Source organism: Giraffa tippelskirchi, chromosome 3 (genome assembly GCF_054371585.1).
Source record: "Giraffa tippelskirchi isolate mGirTip1 chromosome 3, T2T-mGirTip1v1.2.pri, whole genome shotgun sequence".
Taxonomy (NCBI): domain Eukaryota; kingdom Metazoa; phylum Chordata; class Mammalia; order Artiodactyla; family Giraffidae; genus Giraffa; species Giraffa tippelskirchi.
The window spans coordinates 143077584-143094717 of record NC_137277.1 but is presented as its reverse complement, the minus strand read 5'-3'; the positions used below and the strand labels follow the sequence as shown (position 1 = coordinate 143094717).

The 17134-nt window shown below is 37.3% G+C and overlaps 1 protein-coding gene across 1 annotated transcript in view; it reads left to right on the top strand.

Annotated features, from left to right (window-relative positions):
* DNAH7 (dynein axonemal heavy chain 7) overlaps positions 1-17134 on the top strand; it is a 244722-nt gene that overhangs the window by 130805 nt on the left and 96783 nt on the right. Inside the window, exons 35-41 of the mRNA XM_081581429.1 lie at positions 2191-2415; positions 5137-5334; positions 7364-7519; positions 8261-8429; positions 10713-10839; positions 12068-12287; positions 15470-16342. Coding sequence (XP_081437555.1) covers positions 2191-2415; positions 5137-5334; positions 7364-7519; positions 8261-8429; positions 10713-10839; positions 12068-12287; positions 15470-16342 — 1968 coding nt within the window. The remainder of the gene's footprint in view (positions 1-2190; positions 2416-5136; positions 5335-7363; positions 7520-8260; positions 8430-10712; positions 10840-12067; positions 12288-15469; positions 16343-17134) is intronic.

The window sequence follows — 17134 nt, the reverse complement described above, 5'->3', positions numbered from 1 at the left end:
TTGGCTGCAAAGAATATAATCAATCTGATTTCAATGTTGACCATCTGGTGATGTCCACGTGTAGAGTCTTCTCTTGTGTTGTTGGAATAGGGTGTTTGCTATTACCAGTGCGTTCTCTTGGCAAAACTCTGTTATCCTTTGCCCTACTTCATTCTGTACCCCAAGGCCAAATTTGCCTGTTACGCCAGGTGTTTCCTGACTTCCTACTTTTGCATTCCAGTCCCCTATAATGAAAAGGACATCTTTTTTGGGTGTTAGTTCCAGAAGGTCATGTAGGTGTTCATAGAACCGTTCAAGGTCAGCTTCTTCAGCATTACTGGTCGGGGCATAGACTTGGATTACCGTGATATTGAATGGTTTGCCTTGGAAACGAACAGAGATCATTCTATCGGTTTTGAAATTGCATCCAAGTACTGCCTTTCAGACTCTTTTGTTTACCATGATGGCTACTCCATTTCTTCTAAGGGATTCTTGCCCACAGTAGTAGATATAATGGTCATCTGAGTTAAATTCACCCATTCCAGTCCATCTTAGTTCGCTGATTCCTAGAATGTCAACATTCACTCTTGCCATCTCCTGTTTGATCACTTCCAATTTGCCTTGATTCATGGACCTAACATTCCAGGTTCCTATGCGATATTGCTCTTTACAGCATCAGACTTTGTGTCTATCACCAGTCACATCCACAGCTGGTTATCATTTTTGCTTTGGCTCCATCCCATCATTCTTTCAAATTTTCCTAATTAATTAACCTCATTTTTCCTGGAACTGGAGGCTGGATAATGGGTGGAAGCTGAACAGAGAAGAAGGATCAGGTCCCAAATACCAGGTACTGGTAGGAAAACCCCTTGCCTGGTGTGTTGAATCATGAAATTTGGGTGGAGCCCAATGACCCCCACAGATCTGCTACTGATACCTTGAATCCTTTGGCCCATTCTCAAAGATGATGGCAGCTCTGTTGGTAAAGAATCTGCCTGCAATGCGGGAGACCTGGATTCGATCCCTGGGTTGGGAATATCCCTTGGAGAAGGGAATGGCAACCCACTCCAGTATTCCTGCCTGGAGAATGCCCGTGGACAGAGAAGCCTGGTGGGTTGCAGTCCATCGGGTCACAAAGAGTTGGACAAGACTGAGCAAGTAAGCACAGCACACAGCAAAGATGATCAGTCCCCAGAATGTCAATGACCATTTGATAGCAAGATTCACTTCCCCCTTCAACCTCCAAATTATAATTTATTGTTTTTTCTTCCTTAATTTTTCTCCTTTTTCATGAGATTTAAATATTTAAAATATATGTGTATATAAAATATTTAGAATGAAGAACGCAAGAAGATATATAATCTATAAATGTTTTAAATATAGGAATAAAATTATCAACAGACCTTGAATCTTCTTTAAGAAAAAATTACATATTGCTAATGGTAGCACTTCTAATGTAGTCAGTGTTACTTTTCAGCTTATTTTTTTATGAAATGCATTTTAAATTTCATTTAAAATAGTTTTCAAAAAGAGACAGTCTGAATAATCTAGGCATAGATGAATAGTGTCAAGCTAGAGTTCACAACTTTTATGAGTATAGTCAGAACTGTTGTAGCTTTGGCATGGAAAAGGAGATTTGATTTTAAAACAAGCAAAGAGACCTTCTCATTTGAGTGGTGTCTTGTTCTGTTCCCTCTGCCTGAGTCTGATAAGAAAGCTTGCAGGACGGTGGTTCCAATGATACAGTCAATGCTTGGGTAATTATTACAACAGGTAAATAAAGGTATATGAATTTGTTTTACTTTGCAAAACACTGTATCAAAATTTAATAAACATATATTGTGAGTTGATTATTGTTTATTAAAATATGCTTTTTTACTTTAATAAAAAGTTATCTCAATATGCTTTTTAATATCAAAGTTCAGCTGTATACTTGAATTAGCACCTGATTTACCAGACCAATCATTCTAAGTTTTTACTATGCCTAGAATTTATGCTTTGAATTATATTGTCTACTCTGATAGTAAGATTTTATGACATGTAACTTAATAGAAAAAACTAATTATTACAAAATCCCGAGATAACCTACTACCATATATCAGTTTATTCATTTCCATTCAAAGATATTAATCTGGCTGATTTGATTTAAGCTTCAAGGATGGATTAAAGTTATTCTTTAATGCATTCTATCTTCTTATCTCTCCAAATCAGGGCATGTTTCTGTTTTCTTTGATCTGGTCTGTCGGTGCTTCTTGTACAGATGATGATCGGTTGAAATTTAGTAAGATTCTTCGAGAACTAATGGGAGGCCCGATTTCAGAAAAAACTCGAAATAGATTTAAATTACTGAGTGGTACTGAACAAACATCTTCAAAACAACTAACTGTTCCATTCCCTGAAAAAGGAACAATTTATGATTATCAGTTTATCACCGAGGTAAGAGTTTTGAAGCAAGATCTGCAGCTGTCAATCACACAGGGTTTCCCTGGGAGACACATGGCACAGAATGGCTCTGTGGCCACCTTGTCACCACTGACTACCTAAGAGACAGCATGGAGTGGAGATGGTGTGCTGGATGTGAAGTCAGGCACATCTGGGTCTCGTTTCTTTCTGTATATCCTTGGACTGGTTTTTAATCTCCCCAAATCTTGTTTTTCTCATTGATAAAATGGGATAAATAATAATACTGATTGGGCCAGTTGTACCATTACATAAAATCACACATTAGGACATCCAGTCCAGCAGCAGGTGAGTACTGCTTAAGGACACACCTCTGGGAGGTTCCTGGTGCAGGTTAGTATATCATGGGCTGAGTTCCTGCAGGACTGCAGATGGGTTGTTAGGAATTCAGCACTTCCCAAACAGAATGGACAATATACCCTGGGTGGTGTTTGTTCACCTGTTTGTATTATGTAACAGCTCCCATAAGTACAGTAATTGAGGGCAAAGTTCAGGCATACATGTTATTTAAATATGGGCTTCCCAGGTGGCCTACCAATGGGAATTTGATCCCTCCTGGGTTGGGAAGACCCCCTGTAGGAGGGGATGGTAGGCCACTCCAGTATTCTTTTCTGGAGAAATTCATGGACAGAGGAGCCTGCTGGGCTACAGTTCATAAGGTTGCAAAGAGTCAGACATGACTGAAGTGACTTAGCATGCATGCATTATTTAAATATATGCAGATTTTAGTGAAATTGGGATCACGCTGTATCCTCAATGGGCAGTTTCATATCCTTCTTCTTCCCTTAATAAAGAGAACAACTCTATCTCACTGATACTTCTTTAATAAAGCTGATTTTTCTAAAACTCCCTATATTCTACCATTTCAGTGGACCATGATTGATTCAGTTTCCGAATCTTGAACATTAAAGTGTTTTTGTTGTTTTAGTTTTAGCGCTTTGGTGAGTACTCTTGTATACAAGTCATTGTTTACATATCTGATTGTTTGTTTAAGATAGGTTCATCAAACGGGAATTAGTGTATCAATTAAAAAATTTTTATGATTCTTGAGAATCATATTGCTGAACTCACCTCAGAAGAGACTCTTTACCCTGCCAACTGCAAGATACCTTTTTATCTTTGCTGATTTTATGATATCCTTAATTATCAGAGCACTTTTCAGTTTATTAAGTTTTCCCACAATCACTTTTATTTCCCAGCATCTCAGTGAAATGGGAAAGATAGGATTATTTTCCAGATGTTACCATTGAGGGAATTGAGTTTTCCCAGGATTGCACAATCTCTAAATGACTATCTGTTCCAGGTTTTCTGCTTCTTAATTTTTCCTTCCCCATAAGGTGGCAAAAGATCCATGTTAGAAACAATATCAAGAATATCAAAGGAGCATTGTTTCTTCATCAGTTTTAGAAAGTTCTTGTAATTTCTTTGAAATACTATTTTTAGAGTAATGCAAATTTAGCCTCCTCAAAATTTCTATGTGTGCAACACTTCCAAATGATACAAAAATGGATAAAGGCAGTGCTGTCCTTTGTGAGTTCCTGAACTTTTCAGGAGAATGTCATGTATACACTAGGACAAAAGAGTTCCATATGTCAAGGTCCAGGGACCTGGGGCATTTTTGGAAACAGTAGACTCATCAGTGAGGCTAGGTTGTGGGACACTTGAAGATGTGAAAGAAGATGGGTCTGAATTTTAATATACTTTGAATGCCATGAGCTTAAACTGGATTTTGTAAGAATGGAGAGGGCAGTGGTGTTTTTCTAAGGAGAGTTAACATATTTTTGAAATTTTTGTTATAGCCATTGCCTTAGCAAATGAAAACTTTAGTTCACAAAGCTAATTAGATGCGAAGATACAGTGTAATGTTACTTCATAATAATAATAATCTTATATTAAGAAATCTTGTCTGTTCTGGGTATCTCTTATACATCGACATGAATTTAGCTAATAATATTGAGCCATACACTTAAAAATGGTTGAAGGTAAATTTTAGGTGTTTTTTTCTTTACTACAATTAAAAAAAGAGACATACTACTATAAATAAAATAGATAACTAATAAGGACCTATTATTAAGCACAGGGAACTTTACTCAGTACTCTAATGATGTGTATGGGAAAAGAATTAAAAAAGAGTGGATATGTGTATATGTATAACTGATTCACTTTGCTGTACACCAGATACACAACAGTGTAAATCATCTATACTCCAATAAAACTATTTTAAAAGAGAAAGAAATCTTGCTTGAAATAATAACATGATGTTGCAAGTACCATTATAAAAGTCAAACAAATGTAGCTGATGGTCTGTGTAGAAAAATGTTCTATATTGGTTAACATTTATTGAATAAAATTCGTTATTCTTTAACACATTGATTAGATCAGTTTCTCAATGCTATTAAAGAATCTAATATTTGGCAAAAGTGACTGATCTTTTGGTTGATATAATCAGTGGTTCCAGGACATCAAATTATTACAGTATTGCCATTTCATTTTTATCCATACAAAAGCCCACTTTCTCCTTAATTTAACACAAAATTTAAAAAATTAGAGTGAAGAGTTTTAAAAGATAAAAACAAATGTATACATACCAAGGATTGTTGGTCTTGATCTTTCATCTTTTCTGTGGTACAGAAGTACAGAGCTTCTGAACATATTTAACAACATGACATTCACTATTTGGTTATTTGTTGTAAACAGGGAATAGGAAAATGGGAACCATGGGTAAAGAAGTTAGCCGAAGCTCCTCCAATTCCTAAGGATGTGATGTTTAATGAAATCATTGTGCCAACTCTGGACACAATTCGATACTCTGCACTAATGGAATTGTTGACCACCCATCAAAAGCCTTCAATATTTGTAGGACCAACAGGAACGGGAAAGAGTGTTTACATTATTGTAAGTATTGTAGAAATATACATATTAAAATGTGCATAATAGTCCAAAGAATATTATTTCTTAAATGACCTGAACTGGTAGGCAGTGTTTTTAAAATGCTTATGTATTTCTATATTTCTATGTTGGAACCATAGAAAATTTTTGAGTAATTATCAAATTATCAAAATTACCAAAACACAAGATAAATTCTCTTTCCAAAGAGAATTTATCTTTGGAAATTGATGAAAGACATGCTACTTTATATCACTAAATTATTGTCCATTTTAAAAGGTATTTTAATGAAAATAGCTTATATAGGACAAAGAATTTTATCTGCCATAAAAAAACGGTGTTTTGGTTGATATTTAATTTTCTAAATTATTGAATATGTGAATATTACTATGTGGTAATACTGATTTTCTTTAATAATTTCTGGGATCATACCTACTGTGTGTTAAGAAAATGTTAGCTGTTGTATAAGATATGCCCCAAATCTCAGTAGCTTTATGAAACCTGAGTTCTCTTGTGTTTAAGGGGTCATACTAATCAAAGACCAGTTCTTGCCTCTAGTTTCAGATTTCTGAAACTGGCTGGAACTAAGAGTGAATAGCACCTCCAGCCTTTGGCACGGTAAGCGCGTGCACGTTTCTCCTGGTCAGTTGGACAATGTGAAAGATAAGTGAACCTGGTCATCCCTGGGACTCCGTTCCCTGTAACTGCCCACAGCAGGGAGGGAATGCCACTACTCTCAGGTCAGCGAGCTGTGCAACGAGAATGTTCCTTTGCAGTAGTTAAGGAACCTTCCCATATGCTCTTCTCAGAGAGCAAACATTTGGAAGCTGCCATGGGAGCAGGCAAGACAGCCTTAATCAGGAGGAATCACAGTGACCCCAGTGAATAGGACTTTTGCCTTCTCCCTCCAGCTGCGCTCACTACCCGGCTGTGGGAGAGGAAGAAGGTAGAGGAGGCGGGTGGAGGAGGGGGGGACCTGTTAGTGGCCCCTCCCCCACTGCAGGTTCCCAGTCAATTCTCATTTCCCCAATTGTGGTAATACTTGTTTATAGTTCTTTATTGATTCTTTGTTTAATACAGTCCCCCTTTGGGTTATATGTCAAATAATTGTTCTGGTATTATTTGTTGAATAATTTCTTCCCCAACAGATGGAAATGTTGCTCTTATTGTACTAAATGCTGTATGTATCAGGGAACATCCAAGAGTGGGGAGGGAAGAAGTTTAGACTGATATTTTAAATCAAGGTGTTGAGTTGGACTGAATTTAAAAAAAATAAGTGTACAGAAAGCTAAAGGATTTATCTAAGATACTATCAAGTGTTAGGAAATGAAGACATAATTCAAGGAGGTGGGTGGGGAAAAATAAAGCCTTTTGTCATTTGTACTCCCAGCAAATGGCAATCCAGCTAATAAACTGCCCAGGCCAAAAAAAAAATTACTTTTCACAACATTGGAAACATACTTCGCATATTATTTTGTAATCTGCTTTTTTTCTTCTTAATGTACTGTAAATACTTTCCTGTTCCATTATTCTTCTACAAGATGATTTGTAGAACACAACATCTTGGTTAAGAATCATTGTAATTATACCTGCTTTCCAGTAAATTCCATTTTGAAAGTACAAATTATACTATGTAAGTTTCCTAACTTATAGTCAGATAACTTGTAGAAAGATAATAAGCTGTATTACAGAGAACATTGATCTGCAGAGAGACAAGTGGCAGTCTAAATTCTTGTCTCATTTCTGAGGCCTTAAGCCAAGTTTCTTAACCTCTGAGTCCTCATGATTTTATGGTGAGTAGGAGTGTATACTCTGAATGGTGTTTTTAGAAATCAGAGAAGCCATGCCCAGGGCCTGGACAGATAGAGACATTCCATTGACTTGGTAACTGTTACGTCTATTGATTCCATCTCTTTTCACATTATGACGCTTGAAGATTAAATTTGAGTACGTCAACAGTGATGCTTAGTGGTTATTTTCAAGTGTCAAAACATAATGGCAACTATGGCTCATCTTATTATTTCTTGCTATTACACAGAATTTTCTTTTAAATCAACTCAATAAAGATATCTACAAGCCTCTGCTGATTAACTTCTCAGCACAAACTACAGCAGCTCAAACTCAGAATATTATCATGTCAAAACTGGACAAAAGAAGAAAGGGAGTTTTTGGTCCTCCTTTGGGCAAGAAAATGGTAAAATTACTCTCTGTTTCTATACATATAATACAGCACTGTTGCTATTCCTGGGCCTTATTACCTTCAGAACAAGGAAACCAGATATACTAGGACTTGACATCTTTTTGTAGTACAGTTTTTATTAATGTATCACAAATGTTGGTTAAGAAGTCTTCTTAAAAGTGTTTTTATATTGTATGTGCATTTGGCAACTTGACATTATAAACAAGCAGTTGCCTTCTGAATTCAAAGTAGAATATTCACCTGGGAAATTATCTACCTTCCTAATTCTCTCATTAACATTTTTACTCAGCAGAGTCTTTGCTGCTTGCTCTCTAGGCATTTAAATAACCGAGCTATCAATTGACTTTTCTGTGTTCCTCTGCCAAGAATACCATTCTCAGCCTCACTCTTATCACTCAGAGTTTATAATCATTTAAAGATCACACCTTTCTTATTTAGTTTAATGTATTGAAGTTGTACAAGGAAAAAAGAGAAGGCATAATGAGAAACAAGTTGTATGAGAGGATTAGTGAGCTCTAAACTCTTAAGCTATAAAGGTGAGTAATAAGACCATCTCCCTGTTCCTTGGTAACATGGATGCTAAGAGATATTCCTGATGTGCAAAGAAATCATCACTTCTCACTTAAGTACTTCACAAAAAGGTAATCTTATTCACTGCCTGAACATTGTTTGCACCATAGGACACTCTATTAAGATGCTAATGTTTTCTAATACCTTTTCTCCTTTCATTCTCAGGTTGTCTTTGTAGATGATGTCAATATGCCTGCTCGAGAGGTGTATGGGGCCCAGCCTCCCATCGAGTTACTTAGACAGTGGTTAGATCACTGGAATTGGTATGACCTAAAAGACTGTTCTATGATTAAACTAGTGGACATTCAAATTATATGTGCTATGGGACCTCCGGGTATGTTTTCTGAGTTTGTGATCATTCTGACTATATATAAAGAGCAGTAGAAAGAGAAATCCTGTCAGACAACCTGAGTTACAGTGTTTTGTGTATATATTTTCTATGTCTGTTTGTTGTGACCTAACAGAGTGACCACAGTGATCAACACTGCACAGTGGGTTGCCTTCTTTGTGGTCTGTGCTGTGTTTAGTCGCTCAGTTGTGTCCGACTCTTTGCAATCCACTGGACAGTAACCCGCCAGGCTCCTGTGTCCATTGAGTTATTCAGGGAAGAATACTGAAGTGGGTTGCCCTTTCCTTCTCCAGGGGATCTTCATGACCCAAGGATCGAACTCATGTCTCCTGCATGTGGGCAGATTCTTTACCTGCTGAGCCATTGGAGAAGCCCTGTTTGGGGTGATTCTCCCCAAATCATACAGCTCTCCCAAATCCTTTTTCTTCCATCTTCTCTTCCATGTTTGCTCCCCATTTCCTCTTCCTGCATACTGAGGTCTCAGATTCCCTGAGAACCCAGATTCCCCTTCAGAAGCTCATTTTCCTCTGTTTATTCCTTAAAGTTTCAACTGTATGAAACATCACTGCTTTCCCCTACTCCAATCACTTCCCATTTTAGTGAGTCTCTGGATTTAGACAGACTTTTGAGGGAATTTAAGTAGGAAATGATGAAAAGAATGAACTCTTAGATATTCTTTATACTTTTCAAGGGAAGTTCATAAAGTCAGAGATCTCTATGTAGGAAAAAATTTTCTTTTATACTAGAATATCTGAAATAGCTTGATTTAACTAACCAGACAGCTTTAACTGTTCTTTTCCTAAACTCAAGCTGGTGTTCTATATTTTTAATAACTCCCTTTTTCAATGTGCCATGTCTTAGGGAATTTCCCCACTATTTGCTTCTGAACTCATGACCTTGATCTGTCCTGTAATGCAGACAGTTTGCTCTGAGTCAGTAATTGCTCTCAGCACCCTCTCTGGGCCACTTTGAATGCTATTCCCCCCCCCCTTTTTTTTTCTAATTCTATTACTCCTGGATCCCAGACTTCATCTGCTTTGCCTTTCCCCATCCCCCAGCAGTCATTTGTAGTGTCTACTTTCCCTGCCTTTTCGGGGACTGGACAGGGGAGCAGACTGAATCCATGAGGTATCTTTTCCTCTTGGACCTCATTTTCTAAAAAGAGACTGCCATTTCGGAGTGTTCTCTGGGAGGAAAGGTTGAAGACACAGCTGGGTATATGATCTTACATCTTTCCTTCTGTAGCCCTTTCTCCATTTCCTTAAACTTGCCCAGGTAAATCAGTGTTTATTATGAGCTTCTAAATACATAGCGATACCTAACTGTTTTGATCTATAACTGTATAGACTATTAGTTATATGCTTTCACACATTGTTTATGTTTTTAGAATCAGCACAGTATAATGCAGTGGTAAAAGCAAAGTACAGCTTTACTTAGTTTAAAACAAACATAAAGCCTGAACCTATAGGTTTTTAAGCAAAATATATATTAAAGATATTACGCATTTTTAAAACCACTCCTTACTGGAGATTTCATGATAGAATCACTTTAAAGAGACAGTGCATTTTATTGATACATGTAAGGATGATAACATAAACCAATTTTATAAAATGGTGCTACATTCTAAATCTGTTTTTAAAATTTCATATTTGAAATTACAATAATTATTTTGTGAAAATGAGATATTCCTCCAATTTTTAAAATCGAAAGCAGCCAGTGAAGTGGCCCTGTGAACCACGTTGACTAGTCTTAGGGAAATTTATTTCAAGATGTGAGGGAAGAATGAGACTGTATGTCAAGGTCATGCTGAATTTCAGCCATGTGAAAAGGACCTTAAAGTGTGGTCAATCAGAACCATCAGGATTATATTAACATTGCATACAATATTATATTAATATTTTATAGTACTGTCCTAATATTGTATTGTAATGAGAATGTTTGACAGTTTACTGCTTTGGGCTGTGTATGAGTCATGGCGAAGGTGGACACTGGGTCTTTCTGTCTGGTTGAATTTCCTTTGGTAAATAGACCTGACCAAGATTATATCTAATTGATTGAACTTATACTGATCATTTTCAACTAGAAAACAACACTTAGAGGTTGAGGAAAAAACTGTTTTCAGATCAAGGTTATCCAAATAATTGATTACTTCTCTCTGTGTGCCATAAATTTGTCCATCTTTCACGTTGTTTTATGCTGTAAAGTGTAGAGACAATACTCTGTCATGTATGAGTAGCATTGTTAAGGATTGTCCTTTTTGATATTTAGGTGGTGGTCGAAATCCAGTAACTCCTCGATACATGCGGCATTTCAATATTATAACAATCAATGAGTTTAGTGATAAATCTATGTTTACAATATTTTCTAGAATCTTAACCTGGCATTTAAAAACCTGGTAAGTAATTGAAAGTGAGTTTGTTTTTTCATTAGTGGGTATAAAATCTTTGGGGAACATTGTCAGTATAAGTAGTGCTTCTCAAACTTCCAAAAGCACCTCTAGAGAAGGAAGAAGGTAACAGGCAGCAGTTGCTTCCCTCCTTTGCTCCATCTCCAGGAATGGAAACAGAACACAAAAAGCCTGCAGGATCTTTCTCTTTTTCCTTTATTTGTCTGAAGTCTTGGAGTTTAACCTAAAAATTCATACACATTTTGCATCCCATTGTATAATATGTCCATGTTGGAATGATCAATATTTTGAATTTTTGCCATGTAGTTCAGTTAATGCTGGAAAGATTGCCAGGTTTAACCTGTGACTTTGACATCCTCTAGTAAAACTCTTGAGTTCCCCAGGGGTGTCCATGTCCAGGTTTGAATGTAGCCTTGGAGCCTGTGCCCTGGGAAAATGTTGCTCCCTAGATCTGGACACTCAGCACTTCTCCACAAGATTCTTGGAGGTAGGGAGCCAAGTGGCCCTGAGCAGTACAAGTCTTGCCTCCCTGATATGGACACCATTCTCAGGAAATTGTCATTCCTTGTCTTATGCAATGGTAATGGAGGGGAAAGCTGACTGCTCATCAAGCCAGAAGTGAAATAAAGCCAATTTTTTCAAATGGATATTCTCTCCCCATGTTCTTTCTACCTTAATCATTCCTTTGCCCTTTAAAAGAAATCCTGGTTCACTGTTTCACTTTGTTTTAACTCTCTTTTTTCTTTTTCCCCTTTCCTTACTTTTTTCTACTTTTTTTTCCTCCCTTCCCTTTCTCTGAAAATACCCATTTCACCAGTGTTCTTCAAGGATCCTATCTATATGCAGCTAAGAATGCCAGATAGTGAAAGAGGTTAGGAAGCATCATCTAGTGGATCCTCGGTTTGAGTTACATAATATGGGTTCCTTGGCTGGCTCTTCTGTCCATTTATTTAAGCAGTTTTAAGCTCATTAAACTGGTCCTGCTTACTCATGGAGTTCCTTTGAACAGAAAATAATGAATGGAATGTAGCTTTAAAAGAAGTAAAAATTCTATTATTATTATTATTATTATTATAACAAGAAATGGTAATTTTGTAAACGAAATCAATTGATTTAATATAAGAAAAATTCACATTAGTTGTACTAAATATCACTTATGTATCATAATTCTATATTTGCTAACATTTTCTTTCTTTTCACTTAAAAAAATTTTAAGTTATAAATTTCCAGATGACTTTCTAGATTTGACAACACAAATTGTAAATGGTACAATGACTCTGTATAAAGAAGCAATGAAGAATCTCTTGCCTACTCCAGCTAAATCTCACTACCTGTTCAACCTCCGAGATTTCTCCCGTGTCATTCAGGGTGTATGTCTGTCAAGACCAGAAACAGCAGAGACCAAAGAAGTGATTAAACGTCTTTGGGTTCATGAGGTAAATCTCTGTGCTTACTAAAACATGATTATGCAAGAGACAAAGATTTTACCATGTCAAAAACTGGGTAAAGAAATATCCAGCAATTGTTGAAATGCATTCCACTGTTTGGCATTATGAAGGCCAATGGTCAGGATAATTTTTAAAAATACTTCACCTTAACATATTCTATGACACTTAAGATGCTTTATCTCTGATTTTCAGGAATTTCTATTGATTTATAGAGTGTTTCAAAAGAGCTATCATTTTAAGTCTCCTTTAAGTGACTTTAATCCTTTCAATTTGACTTCAAATAATTTTGAGATGAAACTACTTTTGTTTTTTGTTGGTTCATGAGTGTTAGAAGACTTATTCATAATAGCCAAAAAGTGGAAACAATTCAAATATACGTTGGCTGATGAACAGACATACGAATGTGGGCTCTGTGTGTGTGTGTGTGTGTGTGTGTGTGTGTGTGTGTGTATACATACACGCAATGGAGCTCTTTTCAGCCCTAAAAAGAAATACTGATATGTGTTACAACATGAACAAACCCAGAAAACATTACACAAGTGAAAGAAGCAAGACACAAAAGGCCACATACAATATAATATTTTTCCATTTATATGAAATGTCTGGAATAAGCAAATGCATAGGGATAGAAAGTAGATTAACGGTTGCCAGAGGCTGTGGGGACATGGAGTAGGAGTAGTAAGGAGTGACTGCTAATGGGTATAGGGTTTCTTTGGGGGGTGTTGAAGAAGATCTAGAATTAGATGGTGGTAATGGTTACACAACATTGTGAATATTCTAAAAGCTGTTGAATTATATGCTTTAAAAGTGAATTTTATGATATGTAAATTATACCTAATTAAAAGAATTTGTAATCAAGACTTTAAGATAAATAAGTTCAAAGCACAAATACAGGATAAATTCTTCCCTGAAAATGTTTAGATTTATAATGGAAACTTTTAAAAACATAAGAGATGGCAATAGAATAAAAGTTTCCTGTGGGGGAGGGAGGAGGGCAGGTATCCACGGAAGTGAGAGTGAGAGAGTCTGCTAAGGTATTGAGAATGTTCTATATCTTGATCTTGATGGTAGTTATGTGGGTGTATAAATGTGTGAACATTCCTGGAGGTATACACTGAAGATTTTTGTACCTTATGGTAAGGAAATTTTAAAAAAGAAAAAGAATCTTCCTAGTCATCATCCTCAAAATTTGTAAGTCAACGGGCACAGAATGGGGCCCTAGATGCAGGTGTGTTGACAGTCTTTGAGAAACACTGTCTTGGGTTCTTGCTTAATTGCAGTTAGATAATATTATACTTGATTCATGCTTAAACACTGATGCCCAATATAGGTGGTTGGCTTAATTTAATTTCCTTTTCTCATTAAAAGAAAGAGGGCTTCAGTGTCTCAATCTGAGGAAGTGACTGTTGTCATATTTTGGGAAACCCAGTCGTCCAGGAGAGAAATAGCTTTTGGACTGTTTGGTCAGAGTAAGTGGGAAGCTTCAATCATGCCATTTATGTAGCCACTGCTGTTATGAAAAGGGATGACACTAGTATGTCAACTTGACAGCAGTGAAAATACTAAAATCATTATTCTTAAACATAATTAGGCTGATTCCAAGGCAGTTTGTAATAATTATTTCTCAGTTCTGTAGTGTTTTCATACCTGTTATCATTTCATTTTTGCCATGCATCTATGAGATTTGTAAGGCAAGTATTACCACTTCTGTTTTACAAGGTGAAGACGCTGATGCAGACAGGATTAATGTTAGAAATTTTGCTGACAGAAATATGCTTTGCTTGTATCGTATGAGTATTAGTCTGCTAGTGTTATCATAGTAAAAATACCACAGACTGAGTATCTTAAACAACAGAATTTTATTTTCTCATACCTCTGGAGGCCAAAAGTACAAAATGAAGGTTCTGTCTGTGTGGATTTCTGGTGAAGGCTCTCTTCCCGGCTCACAGAGGGTTTCCTTCTCACAGTGTCCTCACAAGGTCTTTCTTTTGTGTTCCTGCCATGAGAGAATGAGTGCTCTGGTGTCCCTTCCTTTTCCTACAAGAACACCAATCCTGTAGGATTAGGGCCCCACCCACATGACCTTTTTAAACTTAATTACCTTCTTAATGGACCTCTCTCCAAATACAGTCACATTAAGGGATAAGGCTTCAATGTAGGGATGTGGGCACAGGGGAAACAATTCTGTCCAAAACAGACTGGAAAGTGAAAGTAAAATTTGCTCATTTGTGTCTACTGTTTGCAACCCTATGGACTATATAGTCCGTGGAATTCTCCAGGCCAGAATACTCGAGTGGGCAGCCTTTCCCTTCTCCAGGGGATCTTCCCAACCCAGGGATCGAACCCAGGTATCCCACATTGCAGGGGGATTCTTTACCAACTGAGCCCCAAGGGAAGCCCAAGAATACTGGAGTGGGTAGCCTTTCCCTTCTCCGGGGGATCTTCCTGACCAAGGAATTGAACCCAGGTCTCTTGCATTGCAGATGGATTCTTTACTGCCTGAGCTGTAGAGATATTCATACCACTTTGAGGAAATATTAATAGTTACGTAGCAAACTTGATTAACTATTTTTGCAGTCTCTCCACCTGTGCGTGTAAGTGGAGATCTATTTTACTACATTGTATCTGCAGTTCCTTACAACAAAAATAATTAACATGTCCAAAGCAAAGTTCCCTCCATCTAAGACATTCTTGTTTTCTATAAAATCTGCTTTTATAAGGACAGTAATATCTATAGATTTGCCAATAAATTCAAAATATTATCTGGCTGGGAAAAGGAAGCAATCACTGCAAGGGAGTTGCAAAACCCTAGACACTGGGGCCCAGTTCTGTTACCGATATCTGTATGACCAGCGAAGGCAGTCACCTATCTTCTTTAGTCTTTTTTCCCCTTCTCTAGTCCTTAGTGCGCTTAACTCCTCTATAATCTGCTGCAGTCTCCCTAATTTACCTTCATTTATTGGTAACAATGTAACTATGTTTTATTCCAAATATATGATCAAATTTAATATTTAAGATAAATATTATGCCATTCCTTGTTTAGATGTGCTTTTAATAAAACCCATGGAAATTTCTTGAGAGTACTTTTTGTATTACTTCAGATTAGCACAGAAATAGCACTTTAAAATGGGAGAATCGATTCTTAAAGCTGCTTTTTAATTGTTGTACAGGTCCTTAGAGTGTATTATGATCGCCTTCTGGATAATGCAGACAGAAGTTGGCTTATCAGCTACATTCAAGAAATCTTAAAAATATATATGGAAGAAAATTTTCATGAGCTTTTTCAAAGTTTGGATTTTGATAAAGATGGGATAGTGGAAGAAGATGACTTACGCAGCTTAATGTTCTGTGATTTCCATGATCCCAAAAGAGAGGATACCAACTACAGAGAAGTTGCAAATGTGGATGCTCTCCGGGTGATAGCAGAAGCTCACCTAGAAGAATACAACAATATGAGCAAAAAAACAATGAACCTTGTCTTGTTCCGATTTGCCATCGAGCACATCAGCAGAATTTCCAGAATCCTGAAACAGCCTCGCAGCCACGCTCTTCTGGTTGGTGTTGGAGGGAGTGGAAGGCAGTCTGTCACCAGATTAGCTGCCCACATGGCTGATTCTTCAGTTTTCCAGGTGGAAATTGCCAAGGGCTATGGTAACTCTGAGTGGCATGAAGATTTAAAAGTGATCTTAAGAAAATGTGCTGAAGGGGAGATGCAGGGTGTTTTTCTGTTTACAGATACTCAGATTAAAAAGGAGTCATTTCTAGAAGATGTCAACAATCTGCTAAATGCTGGGGAGGTTCCAAACCTCTTTGCATTGGATGAGAAACAGGAGATATGTGATAAGATGCGTCAGTTAGATCGCCAACGGGATAAAACCAAACAAACAGACGGAAGCCCCATAGCTCTTTTCAACATGTTTGTTGACCGCTGCCGCAACCAATTGCACGTTGTCCTTGCCATGAGTCCCATTGGAGATGCATTTCGGATTCGTCTTAGAAAGTTCCCTGCTCTAGTAAACTGCTGTACCATTGACTGGTTTCAGGTATTGTCATGTAAATTTTAGATAGACTTCTAGAAATACTGATTCTGCATCATCAGCATGACTTATTTTAGCATCCACCCCCACCCCCCGCAATTGTGGCTCAGCAGAATTTTCTGATCAATAATAATATATTTTATGAAATTAAAAAATCATTATAACAGAAAAACCTTTTATTACTAGTGTATACAGTCATTGACATCAACTTATTGTAGAAAGTTTTAGGATAAAGTTGTATGTCTCTCGGGTTCCTGACAGGGAAGAGAGAACACGTGGGAAGGCCTCACTGAGGAAAGCTGAATGAAGGAACTGTTCATGAAGGTGTAGGCAGGGTTAAAGGAACTTGAGAGGGATGGTGAGGCAGGAAATGGTAGAGCATAGCAAGAAGATGTTACTACAGCTGGGTTTCAAGGGGCATAGGGAGGAAAACGTGTTACCGGAGCTTGAAGCTCTGGAAGTAGGAAAGTCTGACAGGATCAGGAACCCCAAACCTAGAGTTCAGCTTCTGCTAGAAAGCAAGAGGGATAGAAATGCCTCTACCCCTCTTTTCTCCCACCCTCCTGTCTCTTTCCATTAGAAAACCTGACAGAGAGTCAAAAGGAAGAAAATCCTAGTGACCACTTTTTCTAGTAAGTTTCAGTATCAGAAGTACAGAACATAAAAGGGCGTGGGGTGGGAAGTTTGTGAGCTGTGACAGAGATCCTGTGAGTGAGATCTAACACATAGGAATTTTTTACCTTGGGGAATTTACATAGCCCCTTTGTCCCTCCAATTTCTGCTAAGATTTCATGAAAA